General features: G+C 40.0%; 1 protein-coding gene across 1 annotated transcript; it reads left to right on the top strand.

The window, feature by feature from the left end:
- The first annotated feature begins 229 nt into the window (after window positions 1-229).
- On the top strand, window positions 230-17,885 carry LOC142046871 (protein NOXP20-like). Its single transcript, XM_075066154.1, has 4 exons — window positions 230-490; window positions 6,847-7,193; window positions 9,016-9,103; window positions 17,869-17,885. The coding sequence occupies exons 2-4, from the start codon at window positions 6,855-6,857 to the stop codon at window positions 17,883-17,885; spliced, it is 444 nt and encodes a 147-aa protein (XP_074922255.1). The 5' UTR covers window positions 230-490; window positions 6,847-6,854.
- Window positions 17,886-18,805: the final 920 nt, after the last annotated feature.

Here is an 18,805-nt window from a genome sequence, read left to right as displayed (position 1 = left end):
CACAAAAAGGGGGGGGGGGGGGGGGGGGATCACTGAGGCAATTGCACAAAACGTATCAGGGCCACACAAACAGAGGGGCGTGGCTGGTTGGTTATTTTAAGGGCTGTTTGAATACAAACGACTGATTTCAGCTCCGAGAAGCTTAAAGCCCGGGGGCGGAAACACTCCGCAGCATCCCCAGGCCATGGGAGTCACTGTGCGCGAGGCCCCGCGCCCTTGCGCGCGTTCTTCAGCCGCTGCAAGCCGCGCCGTCCTAGCCAGCCCACCAGGTTGTGCTGGTTTGAGCGAGGCTTGGAAAGCTCGAGCAAGCCCGTTGCTTTAGGCAGCAGCTCCAGCGTGACTGGAAGCCAGAGCCAGAGCCCTCCCTCCGCCGGCCAGCAGCTGTCCCGCTTCCTACTCCTCCCTGTCCCAGTGCCTGCCGACGTGGCGTGGCGGGGAAGAGGAAGGAGCCGGGGGCGCGTCGGCCCAGGCACAGCTCAGCTGCGAAGCGGTAAGGAACTAAACGATTTCCCCTTCTTCCCCCACTTCTGAGACTGTCTAAAGAGATTTCAAAGGAACTTCCCTGCCCTGGGGGAAACTCGATCTCACTGGCTTTTAGCGGACCAAGTTCTTGCCGCTGCTGATTCGTGCCCTGAGAACGGGGCACGGGCTAGAGCTGCGTTAATAATAGCAAATCTATCCAGGGAGTTGCTTTCCAGGCTTCGTGGCACTTTTCAATGAAATAGGAACAGCCCCGTTGCCCCAAAATATCATTCCTCCACCTGTCCCCTGCAGCTGATATTTCCATGGGGTTCTTTAGAATCCCATCAAGGTCAAGTGTACAGTTAATTAAGGACCCTAACAAAAGGGGAAACAGCTGCTATTTAAAAACATGCCCACACCGGACCATTTACAAAATACCCTGCGTCAATGCACACTGAGATTTATTTTGAAATGACTCTCTGTAGTTGTGCTTTCATCTTTGCTTTTGAGGAACTCTAAACTTTGCATGTAAAACTGGAAACCAGCAGGGGGCACGCTAATCCCAGAGATGAACTACTAAACTACTTGCTACTGCTACTAACCTGTTCTTTTTGAAGTGTGGTGTGGCTTTTAGGGTAGCAGCAGCTGCAAGGAAACACGGGAGAGAGTATTTGGGATGGACTCAGCTACGGAGCTATCTTTGTTTTCTTACAGCTTCGTGTAGCTTTTCCTAATTTTACACTGGATTGTAAACTTCAAACTGGTATAAGTGGATGCAGCTCCACTAACATCTACAGAGATGTGTCCACTTACAGCATGTGCGAACATGGCCCTGAATCTTCCTTCTTCAAACCTACAGAAGAATGGTTCCATGTGCTTAGTTTAGATACAGAGGAGCTAACTGATTCAATTACTTTTTAATGTGAATGTAGGCTACTTTTTTGTAGGATCATGTGCATGACCGCCTGAATTACACATTGTGCTGAGCTGAAACATTTTCATTGCTGTTTTTATTTCCTTTCATTCTGCAACTGTTTTTAGCCCCTGTCTAGTAGAATGCTGTATACTTACCTAGCTCATTGGGAAAGGGGTTTAACTGACCAATTGCACTCACTTATGATGAACTTAGGTGAGTTTCCAAATATAGGATCCAATCCTGTAAAGTCATATGTATGTATCACTCAAATTTACAAGTGTATATAAATCTTTGCTGGATTAGGTCCATAATTAAGCTATTAGTGCTAAATTATGCCATCATATACATGCACATAATTCCACTGAATTCAACGGAAGTTGCGTGCAAATATCTCTGGATAGAATCTGTCCTTTAACTAGAAACAAACTATTTCTCATCATGTAATGCCACCAGAATCATCAGCCAGTGAACACCATTAAAACCTAGACAGAATGTATCTGTACTTCCGCATTTGTGGTATTTGCTATACTCATAATGGCAAACATTGCTAACATTGTGATAAATGTAACCAGTGTGAGTTGTAAATGCATTTTTCCAAAGATAAGTAAATAACAATATAAACCAATAATTAAAATGTCACCAAGTGCTTGTTGTTTATCTGTAACTTTTATTGTTCATTGACTGTCAATGGTATTCATTGCACTGTACAGACACAGAGGAAGACTCATCCCTGCCCCAAGGATGCGGCATTGAAAATTGGATAAACAATACACTTCAGACTCCTAAATTCACTGAACAGGATTTGAATTCTCACCTCCAGCATTGCTGTAGCTGTAGCTTTGAATACAAACTTTAATAAACCACACAAATTTGGAGAAATAAGGTGGGTTAGGTAATATCTTTTATTGGACCAAGTTCTGTTGGTGAAAGTGACAAGCTTTGAGCTACAAAGAGCTTTTCCTCAAGTCTGGAAAAGGTTCTCAGAGTGTCACAACTGAATATAAGGTGGAACAGATTGTTTAGCGTAAATAATTAACACACATTCTAAGGGTTTGTCTATACTGCAGTTAAAAACTAATGGCTGGTCTGTGTCCATTGACTTGGGCTTGTGGGGCTTTGGCTCACAGGGCTGTTTAATTGCAGTGTGGACATTCAGGTTCAGAGACCTTGCAATGGGGGAATGTCCCCCAGAATGTGTACATCACAATTAAACAGCCCCTTAGCCCGAATCCTATGAGCCCGAATCAGCTGACACAGGCAAGCCCCAGGTGTTTAGTTGTAGTATAGACATACCCTAAGCGAGCATTCAAGGTGAAGACTAAAAGCTCTTGGGAACAGGGATCATGTCTTGTGTGTGCAGTGACAGGCATACTGTTGGTGCTCAACCAACAGATAACTATGATCCCTGTACAGTACATCCTTTGGACTCTGCCATTGCCACTCCTTCCTCAGGTGCAGTAATTGCTGAATATTCACTCCTTTCCCCTCATGGATTTTCGTTATACAATCTGCACAGAACTTCTCTACGCTGGATGGTTTGTTTGTTTTTTTAATTTCCATCCCTAACTCCTGTGTAATTCCTGTTTAGATCAGGAGTAGATGACATGGCCATTAAAATGCTGGTAATCACTCTGCCCCAGCACTCTCTATTGCTCCACAGGTGGAAGCAATAATGTAAAATTTAAAAAAAAAAAAAAAAAAAAAAAAAAGAGGTCTAATGCAGGGATTGGCAACCTTTGGCACATGGCCCACCAGAGTAAACTCCCGGCAGGCTGGGCCAGTTTGTTTACTTGCCGCGTCTGCAGGTTCAGCCGATCGTGGCACCCACTGGCCCACACCGCTTCCCACCAGTGGGAGCTGCAATTGGCTGAACCTGCAGATGCGGCAGGTAAACAAACCAGCCCGGCACACCAGGGTGCTTACCCTGACGGGCCGTGTGCCAAAGGTTGCCGATCCCTGGTTTAATGTATACAAAACTGTAATCTTTTCTGGATCAGTCAGAGAGACCAGATTCAGGAATTGATAACTTTCTCTGTTTACAAAGAACCAGAGTCAGAAATGTTAATTGTCTCCCATGTTACTATTTTAAGTAAGAAGTGCAAGTTAAAAGCTGCATTACACAGCAGGTAAAGTGCTGCTGAAAACAACTGTACCAGTTGTTTGTTGTCCTTTTCAGCATGAAGACAATTGGAGGAGGAAAGTAATTCAGTGAAGGGAAAGTGGGAAAAATAAATATTCTTTAAATGTATAACAAACAAAAAATGACAGCCCTGCCCCAAACAGGCATACTGCACCCTCAATAAAAACCAACAAACCTGGGCTGTGCCCAACCATCTGTAGATGTGAGTTCCAGAATAGAGGGCTACTGAAACCACTTGAAATTCTAGGGACACACAGTCCCAAAACACCATCCAAATAGCAAACATCTTGAACAAATTGTGGAGAAGCCATTTCAGTAACGAATGCCTGCTGAAAAAACTAATGACTATTGAAACCATGCCCTGATCTGCCTTCAAGTTCTCTCCCCAACCCAATGCACTAACATGACCACTATTTCATTCAGATTAAGCTTCTGACAGCACCCTCTCATCCAATTCTTAATCAGTTGGTCTGGAAACTATCATGTGGGACTGATGAAAATGAAATCTAGAGCCTGCATGTCCTCTGCATGCCAAGGCACTGCAGCCCAAATCATCTCTCTCCCAATGGCCTTACATTCACCTCTTAACAGGAAAGAAGATGAAAATAAATCTCTTTGGCAGTTCTGACAAGAGATCCTTCAGGACAAATGAACAGTTCCCTCAAAACACTTTGGGGCCTTTTGGAGAGAAAAGAATGGAACCACTTGAGTGATGTCTTCTGTACTTCTTAGGATGCAATCTTTCAAGCTGCTTAGAGCCCTCATATCTCACTCATCTCACAGGATCAGACTCCCATCTACCTATATATTTTTCTGCATACGTGCAATTTTGTTAGCTTACAATCATTACATGATTTTAACTTAAATGTTGCTATTTCCTATGAGACTATAAAGGACTGAAAATGAGCTAATGTTAACAAGAATTAACTGAAAAGTGAAGAAAAAAGTTTTAATTTCAGATATATAGGGATTAACTCTCCTCTCTGGTTTTCTACTCTTCAGTTAAACTACTCCTAATTTACACTAGTGTAAGCAAGATCAGAATCCAGCCAGTTCTGCTTCAATCATATCAATCAGATTATTTGTATAGTCTTTCATTACAGATATGTTTATATATAACTCAAGTAGCCAAAATCCAAAGTACGAGCTACCAACAGTTAAAATGAATTACATTCCTAAGTGATATAACCAACTTCATTTACCAGAAAAAGCTTGAATATGGAGTTCACTTATTTATTGCATGTAAAATTTTCTATCACTTTAATTACCGGTAAAAAATTTCTGGAAAAAAAACATTAAAAACATGAGAGCACACCAGATTTGTGTGGGACAGAAGTATATTTGGGCCTAAAACAAGGAATGTACCTACTAAAACTCTACACTTGACAGTTATGTATTCATATTTGAAAACTCACTGTTATTGTAAATCTGAAGTAACTCCATGGGAGCTAAGGATTCTACATTTCTGTAAAACTGGTGTGAGAGAGAAGAATCAAGCCCAATATATCTGAAAAGCAGTTCTCATTTGTCTTTTAAGACCTACATTCAGATAATTTCTCTGCAGCAGCTGATGATATTACAAACTGCTAAATTTCAATAGTGTTCACTTACACAGTAAGGAAGAACAGTTCCTTTCACTACAAAAGTTACTGGGTGAAGTTCTCTGGACTGAGTTATACACACAGTCAGACTGGATGATCAGAGTAGTCCTGTCTGTCCTTAAAATCTATTCATTATTTTCCAGTGCTCTCTCCCCTGTTGTGCTGTATATGGTTGTGTTCGCATCAACCTTGCAGGTAAAACAGACTTCTGAATTGTCAAGTCATGTCACCTGTGGCTCTAGATAATTAATAAAGAGCTGAGTTTGAATAGATGTATCTATATTTCCTGTCTGCATATATATCCTGTTCTGAATTCTTAATAGATTTTCAGTTTTTCTTTAAATGCTTTTCCCTCAAGTGTTACGTGTGCATCAGTTGCCTACACTCACTATGCCTGTTTCCGATCCCATCTCATTGAGCCTTTCAGGAGGTGCAGCAGAGAAGGTGCAGTCCAGGAGGAATATCACGCAAAGATGGCTTTACACCATCTTTTTGTCTTTTGGATTCCAGGCTGCTTTGGGAACCAGAGTAGTCCCCAGTATAAGTTAGAGCAGTTCCAGTGCCTGCTTTTACCTAGCATTACCTAGGCTAGCCAATCAGACCTGTCTGGGCAGTCTCTGTCCCAGATCTGCCCGCAGTACGCTCATGTGGAGGGCTTTAGGGCTGCAAATACTAAACGAATTTCTGAGAAATTCCCCCCAGAGCCCACTGCATGGCCCTTTACACCATGCAGTGTAAAGAGGCCACAAGAGCTGGAATCAGTCCATTGACTTCAGTAGAGTTACTCCTAGTTTTCATCAGTACAAATGAAATCAGAATCAGACTCACTGTAAGTGGGATTTGCAAGAGCTGGAAGAGTCACAAAATACACTTTTAAGAATGGAATGCATGCACCCCCACTGCTAATGAACATCACATTTTAATACATTAAAATGCATGTTTTATAGCAGCTTTCATACAAATAGTACTTGAAAATGCTTTACAGAGTTCTGGTTCAAAGTTTAAAAAATGACTGTGGAAAAGAAAAATTCAGTTTTCACATGAGATTAGAATATGGATGACATGTAGGATGGATACTAGAAACATTGTTCCAGATGGTAAGAGTTACCGTGGGGCTGGTCTTCTTGCACTTGCATTGGTGAGATAATGGGAGGGACCTAGCGGAAGCCAATGCTAAACAAGCAAACGGAATTTCAGTAACTCAGTCAGAGACTATGGACCTACTACAGGAGTGTGTGGGTGAGGTTTTGTGGCCGGCAATGTGCAAGAGGTCAAACTAGATGATCATGATGGTTCATCTGGCCTTAGAGTCTATTAGTCTATAGTGTGAAGAAAAGAAAAAGACTGGAACAAGGCTATATAGGATTTTAAGTCTGCAAGATTTCTTTATATTAAGCAATCAAGTGTTCATTACATGGACTATATGTCCTCTCCTTGATCTCTGCCTGCATCTCTCATTGACATCAATGGGAGTTCCTCCAAGATCAAGGGCTATAACTAGCCTTCACAAATAAACCCTGATCATTTCTATAGATGAAACACTGCAAATTTACAACACAGATTTCTGTAGTCTTCTATGTCATTATTAGCATGCTATGTATCTGCAATTGGATGGCAAGGAAGGCTATCTATTTCAGTGCTTTTGTGTCATTTAAGAGTTAATGGGATTCGAAATTACTTTGATTAGCTAATATAAATATACTAATTTCTTTGCTCTTTTTAAACAGAAATAAAAATGTCTGACTCAAGTGATGCAATACCCACTGAAGGAAAACCTGAAGTAATGGCAATGCTTAGCAGTGATGTGTTGGCTAATGATGCAGCAGAACACAGTGAAACAGCTGGGATCTTGCATGGGTCTTCCCAAGATGAACAGAGACAAGTTTCTCATAATACTAGTAATGGACACGAAGGGGACATGATTATCAGTGAAAATCCTTTGACTGCAGAAGTAATTGCATATCAGCCTTCCAGTGGAGAGGTGACTGAAAACATACCTACTGACTGCAGTGAGTCTGTGAGCCTTAATCCTGAACCCGCGTCAGAAATGATACCAAATGAACAAAGCAGTCCAGTAAGTAATCTTGCCACTTTCTTCCAAAACATCTTTCCTTGATGGTGATCAGCTTTCTGTACGGCAGAATCATGAGCATGTTTCCCCACTTTGTGCGAAGGACAGGATGCTGTAAAAATAATATATTCATTGCATTAGCATCTTGCTATGAAATAATCATGGGCAATTTTTTACAAAAACTTAGGAAATCATACCAAAAATATCTGTGTTAAAATAATACTGTTTAGGTTGCAGTGAAGCACTCCAAAGTTAGGAAAAGTCAGATTTGCCCATGTAACATTAACTTGACCCCCTGGGCATGTGCACTATGATAATCTTTAATTTCTCCCACACCCCAGTTCATTCAGTGCACAGGATGGACCAAAAAATGGGCAGAATTGGATCACGTATGCAATTATAAATTGGTGCTTCCTTATTTCTGAGTTCTTGACTTTAAAACCTATACAATGTCCTAGGAGTGTGTTTGTTTTCAAATTTATATTGTGATGGCACCTGGAGGCCTTAATCAGATTTGGGCCACATTGTAGAACTGTACAAACATATAATAATGACAGTCCCTTCCCCGAAGAGATGACAGTCTGTCTAACCCCATACAGCAAAGCATTTAGGTATGTGCTTAATCCCATTGAGTTCAGTGAGACTTAAGCACGTTTTAAATTCTTTGCTGAATAGGGCCCTTTAAAGATAAGACATGACAGATGGACAAACACAAGCTCAAAAGCAAGAGGATGTTTTCGTAAACTAGCTGTATTTGCCATTCTTAGCTAATTGGTAGTCATAGCCACAATTCACCATTTGTTTAACCATTACCAGATGGCATTTCTATTGTATGTTCCATGGAGCTCATTTACAAAATCTTGAAATGTTTCAGTTATTATTACTATTGATTTATTTATATTATTACCCACTACTTTGAAAATTATAGTTAATTAGCCATAATAAAACAGTGAGACATCTGAAATTAAAGTATCCTTGGCTGTTGAGGGTTCTTTTCTACTTCAGCTGAGTACACAGAACTGCTTACTTTAGTAGCAACATTGCTATTGCTTGTCTATATGGTGTTTGCTACATCTGGAAAAGCAAAACTTGTTTACTTTATTTTTTCATGTCAGCAGAACAGAATCCATGTCCAATCAGAACACACACTCTGCAGCTTCTTCATGTTATATTGTAAACTAAGAGGATGTCTGATCAATTATAAACAAGGAATTGTAGGCCAAGGACTGAAGGAAAGAGATTATTTACTCTGCCCCTTTGAAAATGGGTGAAGAAGTTCAAGCACATAAGACATGTACCTTTTCTAATGAACCTGTTTTCCTGGCCAAAGGTCCAGTACATATTGAACCTAGGTTACAAAGAAGTAGTATAGAGGTTCTAACAAGGCTATTGGTTTCTTAACCTTATTAAAATGTGAAATACTGAAAATAGTCTAATATGATAATCTTAGCTTTTCCAAATTATTTTCTTGAGAAAGGGAATGTAGAACTGTATACCATAGCTATTCTCTTCTCCACGCCTGCCACAGAAGCGTAAACTTTCATCAGAAACTTCAATTTAAAGTGCAATTCAATGGACAGTACGTAAAATAATGCAACACTGCAACATCACCATTGCATATAAGCCGGTATCTTCTCTTGGGTTTATCTTCCCACAGATTCCCTGATGGCATTACTGTTGAATCACAAACGTAGTTATATTGTATTTTCTGCCTGGTGTCGTCATTTATTACATGCTGGATTCTGTTTTCTAATGTTGGTTATTTTTCCTCCTGTCTTTGGGTAACATACATTTCTGACAGTGGACTTAATATTTTCTTCTGTAGGATTTGGACTCCTCTCCTAAAGGAAGTGGATGGGGAGCTTGGGGATCGTGGGGCAAATCTCTGCTGTCAACAGCCTCTGCCACAGTTGGTAAGTGTTCGACCACTGAAGGTTGTGGCATCACTGGAAAGTACTTTTAAATCAGAGTTTTAATGCTCTTAAAGTCAACAATTAATATCAAAGTAGTTGCTTACACTTGCAAGATTTATAAGCAATCTTATCCTGATTTGAATGACAAAATTACTGGGCTATCATGACCTTTGTAATGTAGAAGAAAGAGGGATTTTCTTCTAGTAAATCATTTTGGCTTTCATGGAAAGTCCAAGGTCCAGTAAACTACCCATTGGGTTTCAGAGAGCATGAGGAGATCCTGAATCTTTTTTTTTTAATTGTAAGCCTCTTTTAACTTCTAATATCTCTTCAAACTTCAAATCCAACCTAGGTCGCTAGTGACCAAAATATGTTACATTATCAATTTCTTATGTGACATGAGTTTGTGGTTTTAGCTAGCCATATTACAAAGACACCAGTCTAATTTTCAACCTTACTAGAAGTCTTAATAGAGAGGCTAAGAACTGAGTGGGTTTGAAGACTGAATTAACCTTCCCACTCTTCAAGGCAAATTGAAAGGACAGTGTTGGAGAAACTTTCACTGCTGTTGACCATTCATATTCTTCATTCTCTTTGGGCAGTCTGGCATCTTTTACAAACAGTGAAGGGTTAAAAAGTTACCTTTTACCCATGCTGACCATAGAGTCATAACTGAGAAATCATGGTATTTTCATTTGATTATATGCACACAAATCACCATTTAAATCCTGGATTTTTGGGAGTGGGCTCTACTAACATCCAAATGTACTATCATTCCTTGAATTAATGTAGGTTTGATAAAGTGAATAAAATATAAGCTGTGTAAAGTAATAGGCATTAAACACTGAGAATTTTCTATGTAATAGCAAGCTCATGGCATGAGCAGGGCCTTTGTGTTTGTTATGATTATTTAGATTATAACTAATAGGCATTTCAAGGAATTTCAGAAATGCATGCAGTGAGTTTAGTGGGGGACGTTTAGGTTGGATATTAGAAAAAACTTTTTCACTCGGAGAGTGGTGAAGCACTGGAATGGGTTACCTAGAGAGGTGGTGGAATCTCCTTCCTTAGAGGTTTTTATGGTCAGGCTTGACAAAGCCTTGGCTGGGATGATTTAGTTGGGAATTGGTCTTGCTTTGAGCAAGGGGGTGGACTAGATGACCTCCTGAGGTCCCTTCCAACCCTGATATTCTATGATTCTAGTCATGTTAGATTAAAACTAATATGTATATGCTTTGAACAGAAAGGAAATGCAGTATTCTCTGGTTTATACTTTATATATGTATAATAGCATTGCTGTTACAAATAACACATGTGCAAAGTCTTTCATATAAGTACTGCTGACCTCTGACTGTAATCCCCTAATAGGTAGTTTCTTGCATGGGGAAACAAATATGTAATAGTCGACTCTTCAATCTAACAGAGAAAGGTATAAAATGATCCCACTGCTGAAAGTTGCAGCTAGACAAATTCAGACAGGAAATAAGGTATACATTTTTTGCAGTGAGAGTAATGAAGCATCAGAACAATTTTTCAAGAGTCATAGTGGATACTCCATCACTGACTATTTTTAAATAAAAGATCTGCTCTAGGAATTTCTTTGAGGGAAGTTCTATGGCCTGTGTTAAACAGGAGGTCAGACTAGATGTTCATAATAATCCCTTCTTTTTGGACTCTATGAATCTCTTAATATAACCAAGGAATATGCAGGAGACCTGTGGGTACTGAAATACAAAACATTCTTCCAAGCAAGTGAGATGTGTCATGCAATAGTCTTCTTATTTCAATTACCCAACTTGCTTACTATTATTATATCTGTATTTTCACACAGTGCTCAGAAAGTTTCTGTATTTGATGATATAATGGCTAGCAAGCATCTTTATCAGTGTCTTTTTACTAAATGAAATACAGTAACTCCTCACTTAACGTCTTTCTGATTAACGTTGTTTTGCTGTTCGGTTGCTGACCTATTAGAGAACATAAAGTCCTACAATGTTCCCTTATAACATTGTTTGGCTCCCCCCACTCTACCTGCACAGGACTCCTGTCCAGGAGCGGGGTTGGGGCACGGGGGATTGCCCTGCTCCGCCTGTCCGTCATTCCAGCTGGGGAGTGGGCAAGTCCCCATGCCTCCGCACTGCTCCCCAGCAGCAGCCCTGGGCAGGTGGAAAATGACAAGTCCCCGTGGCCGCTCCCCAGCAAGAGCCCTGGGTGGGCGGAACAGGGCAAGCCCCTGCGCCTCACCCCGGTCCCTGGCAGGAGCCCCAGGCAGGTGGAATGGGGCAAGCCCCATGCCCTGACCCTGCTCCCCAGCTGGAATGTCTGGTGGGCAGAACAGGGCAAGCCCCCGCGCCCTGACCCTGCTATACCCCTGCCTCAACCAAGCTTCACAATCATCATTCGGGAGAACAATATTAAATTGTTTAAAATTATTTAAAACTTATACTATATAGTATATAATGTCTTTTGTCTGTCAGAAAACATTTCCCTGGAACTTAACCCTCCGCCCCTTTACATTAATTCTTATGGGGAAATTGGATTCACTTAAAATTAGTTAGCTTAAAGTTGCATTTTTCAAGAACATAACTAGCATGTTAAGTGAGGAGTTACTGTATTTACTCCACTATGTGATCAGTTATTGTCTAATGGTTCTCCTACACTGGATATAAATCTTATCACTACTGCAACTCAGTTCATCTCCTTTGTGTGTATGCATTATGATACCATCTTTAATTACAAGATCACATACTATTTTTTCCACTGGACCCCTGCCTCTTTCAGTGCACAGGATGGACTTACTCTAGGGATAAATCAAGATTGTTAGTGAAGGAGGCTATTGTCTGTAGGATCCCTGCTTCATTTATTTCTGAAGCTGAATGTGTGTAGTGAATGAGGCAGGGGATTGCAAGAAGAGAAAGAATAGTATCATGCTTAAGCAGGGCCGGCTCCAGCTTTTTTGCCATCCCAAGTGGCGAGGGCAGGGGGGAAGGCTGCAATCCACCGCACCGCTTCATTCTTCGGCATCAATTCAGCAGCCAGTCCTTCCCTCCGAGAGGGACTAAGGGACCCGCCACTGAATTGCTGCCGAAGACCCTGACGTGCCGCTCCCTTCCATGGGCTGCCCCAAGCACCAGCTTGCTACGCTGGTGCCTGGAGCCAGCTCTGTGCTTAGCTGAATGCTGCCCTGGAGAATCGGATTCTAATCCTGCCTCTGCCCCAGGGTTCCTGTGTAATGTTAACCAAGCAATTCACATGTGGTCACTAATTGTATTTTCTAATTTTCTGAGTGCTCGACTTGAGACCCTGGGGTCTGATTTGCAGAAGTGCTGAGCCCTCACCACTGCAGCTGAAGAACTGGGAACTGTGCTTTGAATATATAAAGTGCAATACAATGCTCTGTATTCTGAAAAATCAAGTGTTGGGCATCTCAGATTGGATACACAAAACTAGTAGATACTTTTGACCTTCATCTCTCTGTGCCACAGTTCCTCATCTATAAAATGGGGATAATACCAGGACATAACCTTACAGGATGTTGTGAAAATAAATAAATTGATAATATTAATAAAGTACTTAAATACTATAGTGAAAAGAACTACAGAAAAACCCATTAGGAAATTAATAAATATGTCTTCAGAGCCCGGTATGAATAGTGTACAGTAAGTAAGACATGAGGCCACACTTTGTCATAAAGCATAAGTCCCAATTCTGAACCTTAGCGTCCAAAATGTGGGTGCCTGCATGAAACCTCCAAGCTTAATTACCAGCTTAGGTCTGATAGCGCTGCCACCAGCCAGGAATTCCAGTGCCTGGGTCACTCTGGTCTCCCCAAAACCTTCCCTGGGGGACCCCAAGACTCAGATGCCCTGAGTCTTACAACAAAGGGAAATAACCCTCTCCCTGGATGACCCTGGAAGATTACCCTGTTTCAATTCCTTGAAATGCAAACCAGAGAGATCAGGTTTCTCTCACCCTCACTCAGATCCTGCAAATGCAAGCTTTGTAACTCTAACACAAAGAATTTTCTCTCCCCCTGTCTTCTTCCTCCAATTCCCTGGTGAGCTGCAGACTCAATCCCCTTGAGCCCCAACTAAAAAAAATCCAACAGGTTTTAAAAAGAAAGTTTTATATAAAAAGAAAGAAAAAGACATAAAAATGGTCTCTGTATCAAGGTGACAATATACAGGGTTATTGGCTTAAAAGAAAAAATGAATAAACAGCCTTATCCAAAAAGAAATACAATTTAAACATTCCAGCAAACTACACACATGTAAATACAAAAACAATATAAGCCTATTGTCTTTCTACCTTTGTACTCACAACTTGGAAACAGAAGATTAGAAAGCCTGGAGATAGAGAGATCACTCTCAGAGCTGAGAGCGCAACAGACAGAGCACAAAAAACACACACCCAAAAACTTCCCTCCCTTGAGATTTGAAAAATCTGGTTTCCTGATTGGTCCTTTGGTCAGGTGTCAGTTCTCTGCTTGTAAGCCCTTTGCAGGTGAAAGAACATTAACCCTTAACTATCTGTTTATGACAACTTTGAAGAATGATGAGAAAACAAAATATTGAATAACTGATCCTTAAGAGAGCACCATCCATCCCGTGCACTGAATGAGGCAGGGATCCTTTGGAAAAAATAGCATGTAATGAAGACAGTATCATAATCAAATTTCCTAGAGCGCTGACATAAGGCAACACAGGCAATGTGTGTTCTGGTATTTCCTAATGTAAGTGTGCTTGGTTTTGCAACTCTAATAATGTTCTTGTAACATAGGATTTTTGTGTGTGTGTGATAAATATATCTAATTAAAAATGTCTCCCTCTTTGTATATGAAAGGCAACTGGGACTTGATGACCTCTAGCCTTTCTGATGTTCTTATGTACTGCTATCTCTGAATTGTATGCTGAAATTATCTAAGTAGGCCCAAATCCAATCCTTAGTTATATATTGGAAATAACTGGCATGTAACAGGCATATAACTGAGAGCAGCATTTAACATGCAAAACAGAATGCTGTCCTCAGTTGCACATGCACATTTCTCATTAGGTAATTAAGAGAGACACCTTTATCTGATGGTAAAATGTGGCCCTTCAGTACCAAAAAAGAGACATGATGTATGGTATGAAGAGACATTAAAAAGAATGCCATTGTTTAGAGAGAAGATGAGTATGAGGGATATGATAGAAGTATATAAAACAATTCATGGTATAGAAAATATCATACCATTAGATGATTAGATTAGGAGGTTAGTCTTTATGTCCCTCGCGGTTCCTTCTAACTCTATGATTTTATACTTACCCTCATAGTTACCTTTTCTCATAGTAGAAGAACAAGGGGACATTCAATGAAATTGAAAGTAAGCACATTTAAAACTAGTAAAAGGAAATACTTTTTTTAAACACATAATTGACCTGTCGAACTCACTGCCACCAGATATAATTGGAGCCAAGAGCTTCGTATCCAAGGGTTTAGAAAAGGATTAGACATTTTTATGGATGAATACTCACAGTTACCTAGATAAAATTGAAACATTATTATATGAGATATAAGCCCTCATGCTTCCAGGGATAAGTGAGGCTCTGCTTACTTGGGATTAGGAAGAAATTTCTCCTACAGACAGGCTATTTCTTAATTGTCCATTATAGGAGTTTTTGCTCCCAACTCTAAAGTATTTATTGCTGTCCACTGTCAGAGACAGGATACACTGCTGTACAGCCCAAATGCTTCTGAAATAAATGTAGTCAAACTTTACTAATTCTGGGTCACTGAGAACGAAAATGATGCTTAAAATTGTTGATTGGCTCTAGTCTAGCTGTTGGGCTCCAGACTACAGCAGTGGAATCTCCTGGCAGGTGATGTTAGGGTTTCCATGTTCCGTGACCGTCAAAAGGATCTTGTCCCATTCTTCTTCATGGAAGGTGATCTTGTAGCCTGCAACAACATCGATGGTGTGATGGCAGCCCTCAACATCGTTCACGATCCAGATGAGTGGAGACTGTTCATTGATTCATCGAAGACGAGTCTTAAAGCTGTTTTGCTGCATAATGGCAATGTTTTGCCATCAATTCCAGTTGGTCATGCAGTCCATATGAAGGAAACCTATGACAACATGAAACAACTTTTGAGGTGCATAAACTGTGACCAACATCAGTGGCAGCTTTGTGGCGATCTGAAGGTTGTTGCTCTCTTGCTTGGTCTGCAGACTGGATACACAAAGTACTGCTGTTTTCTCTGCGAATGGGATAGTCGTGCAAGAGATTCCCACTACATCAAGAAAGATTGGCCACTCCGACAGTCATTGGAGCCTGGGAGGAAAAGTGTTCAGCATCCACCACTTGTTGAATCAAGGAAGATTTTGTTACCACCCTTACACATCAAGCTGGGTCTGATGAAGAACTTTGTCAAGGCCATTGACAAAACACAAGCAGCTTTCAAGTACCTCCGTGGAAAATTTCCAAGGTTAAGTGAAGCTAAGATAAAGGAAGGTGTCTTTGTTGGTCCTCAGATTCGTGAACTTCTTCGAGATGATGCATTTGACCATGCACTGCGTGGCAAGGAAAAGATGGCCTGGAAAGCCTTCCAGTTAGTGGCAATAAATTTTCTCGGAAACAACAAGGCAGACAACTACAGGTTGTTGGTGGAAAACCTCCTCAAGGCATACAAAAGCCTTGGTTGCAACATGTCACTAAAGATACATTTTTTGCACTCTCATCTAGATTTTTTTCCACCGAACTGCGGAGCAGTGAGCGACGAGCACGGCGAGCGATTTCACCAGGACATTGCAACAATGGAGAAACGCTATCAGGGCAAATGGAGCCCATCAATGCTTGCAGACTATTGCTGGACAGTGACAAGAGATGCTCCATTTAATGAATACAAGAGACAAGCCAAGAAGCGCCGAGTAGACACTGAATAGGACTAAACTATGTACATAATAGTTTTTTGCCTTTTGTTTCATAATAAATTTTATTTATATAACCCTTTTGCTGATTTTTAAAGTGTTACATAAACAGGACAGGTGAAATATTATCATGTAAAGCAACCATAAACACATGAAAAGACCTAGGTTTACAATTTATGATTAAAACTCTACTATCTACACAATATACATAGACATAAAATGTAAAAACTTAAATATCTTAGAAACAGTAGCCAATCAGTTGTTTTAATTGTCATATTTGAATTCAGCACATCAAAATACATAATAAATACCACATTTTATCTCTGAAGCAGACGACTTCTCAAAAATTGTAGACCAGTGATATTGGACTAGATAGACCACAGATCTGAGCAGTATTATAATTCCTGTATAGAGAGGAAATGGTGCAAAGCTTTTTATACTGTCAGTGGGGAATCTTTGCAATGTATCTTCCTTTTATTGAATATTTATTATTCTCCTTAAAAATATTCTATTGAATAGCTGAGTAATTCATCCCACCCTTCCTCTTTCATCTGTTCTAGTATAACAGAAAATAGACATCACATGGTGCAATGCACTTGAACGTTGCTCATTCCCTTAATGTAGCAAGTGCTACAAACAGAGCCACTTTTCTCATACTAAAACTAGCAGCAACATCTTAGATTTAGACTTCGCTATTTCTTAGTAATCTCATTTCTGTAACAGGCTTGCTGTTCCCAGTCAAGCATGACAAATGTTTACTGTCCTTTGCTTTATTTGTTATAAATTGTTCTTTGTAAAAGTAGCTGAAATGGTTGCACAGTTGTGATTGACCAGTTAACATTTTGAAAGGCTAACAGCTCTTCTCAAGGATAACTGAAATGGTTGTTCATTATCCTTCAAGCCCTGATTTAGCACTTCCAAACAGATTGACATTTTTACAGTAGCATTGTTGTTGGTTTCTAGCAGCAGTTTCTTTGTGGATTCAATCTTCTTTCTCTACCTAATTATTTTGACTTATACAAACAATTGTTTTTTTAAGAAAATGTCCTTCATCTCGAAAGTAACCTTGACATTTATCTGGTCTTGTTGGGTTCCCCCTCTTCTCAGCATCTCCGCTGGCATTGTTGTTGGTGACACAATGCAAAACGAAAAGCTTTCATAATGCCTTTAGATTGGTAACACTTACAACCTGAACCATCGTCAATATTTGACACTAGATGTCACAGTAATTAAATGTTTGAGATGGAGAAATGGGAGAAAGAATGAAGTAGGTTGCCATTTAATGAGGTAAGAAGATTTTTGTTTAAAAGCATGCTGGATCTGAGTCTCTTCTTGCTGGCACCAGCATAAATCAAGAGTAGCTCTATTGAAGTGACTGAGAAGAGAATCAGTACCACTATGGCGTGAACAGCATAACATTGCATTGTGTCACAAATATGTCCATTTTTTTTGCCCTTTCCCCCCTTCTCTAAAATGGTCATGTTTTTAATGAATTAATAACAGTGCATCCAAATGTTGTATTGCTTTATATTAGTGCATTACATAAGTTATATATTTGTTTCACTTACGATGTTGGTCTGGCTTCATATCCTACCAAAGCCTATTCCCTAATTTGTGGCGTATCTGCACAACACACCACATAGGTTGTAAAAATCAGATGCCCATGTTTAAACTTACACATCCATTAATATGCCATAATACTGTGAAAAAATATTTGGGTTTCTATTCTGCCACTATTTAACTTGAATTATCAATTAATTGATATTAGAGAGCTGCATAATATGAATCTTTACACATTGTTCATATTCAGTATTCTGCTATCTTGATTATTTTGTGCATGTGTGTATTCCTCTTTCAGTTCTTAATCCTGCATAATAGTACACAAAATATCAACCACCATAAAGCTTTTCTTTGTGCTGCCTGATGTCTTTCTGTCACTTAGTATGAGAAAATGAAATGTAGCTTACTTATGTCAGTGTATGCATGAGTGGTTCATAGGTATGTGTAGTAATCAGTGTTACATAGCTTAAATTTCATTATATGTTGAACAGAAGTGGAAATGCCTGAAATGATAGGAAACTGAAACATTGAGATGCTGTGAAAAGCTGTTCCTTTCCCTAAATACATTATTCCCTCGTTGTAGAATAAGGAATGACATCAACTGTGAAGGCTGGATGTTATGCTCATACCTTGTGTGGTCATAAAAAAGACAACTTAATCTCTTCAGAAAATATCTTTTTCGTTACATAAATTAGAGCTGATTAGGCATGATGTGTTTAAGACTGAAATAACATGGATGTTAAAAATTGCTTTGGAAATAACACACAGATGATTTAGCTGCCATAAAAATAACACATTTTTTACAGTTCTCAGTTCTTACATTATAAGGACATTTAATAAAGTTCATGCTTCGCAACCTGGTAGTCCTGAACAGATTTCAAGGGGTTGCAGCCATCTTCCCTTTCTTTGTGGCTACATGGTGCTTGAAATATTTTTACTCTTGTAACATGGAGTCATGGTATAGTAAAGATTGAGAATCACTGATACAGTTTACAGTCCTTCATGTCAATTAAGAACATAAGAACAGCCTTACTGAGTCAGACCAGTGGTCCATCTAGCCCGATATCCTGTCTTCTGACAGTGTGGCCAATGCCAGGTGCTTCAGAGGGAATGAACAGAACAGGTAATCATCAAGTGATCCATCCCTTGTCACCCATTCCCAACTGCTGGCAAACAGAGGCTAGGGACAGTGGTGTAGCCAGGTGGAGGGCAGAGGGAGAGTGGAAAAAAAAAAA

The sequence above is a fragment of the Chelonoidis abingdonii genome, chromosome 5 (assembly GCF_003597395.2).
Source record: "Chelonoidis abingdonii isolate Lonesome George chromosome 5, CheloAbing_2.0, whole genome shotgun sequence".
In the NCBI taxonomy this organism is placed as follows: Eukaryota; Metazoa; Chordata; order Testudines; family Testudinidae; genus Chelonoidis; species Chelonoidis abingdonii.
This window is presented reverse-complemented; position numbering and strand designations above follow the sequence as displayed.

Excerpts from the sequence above, each read along its gene's own strand:
- LOC142046871 (XM_075066154.1), top strand. The coding sequence starts at position 6,855 with ATGTCTGACTCAAGTGATGCAATACCCACTGAAGGAAAACCTGAAGTA. Across the intron at positions 7,194-9,015 it reads CAAATGAACAAAGCAGTCCA|GATTTGGACTCCTCTCCTAA; the intron begins GTAAGTAATCTT and ends TTTCTTCTGTAG.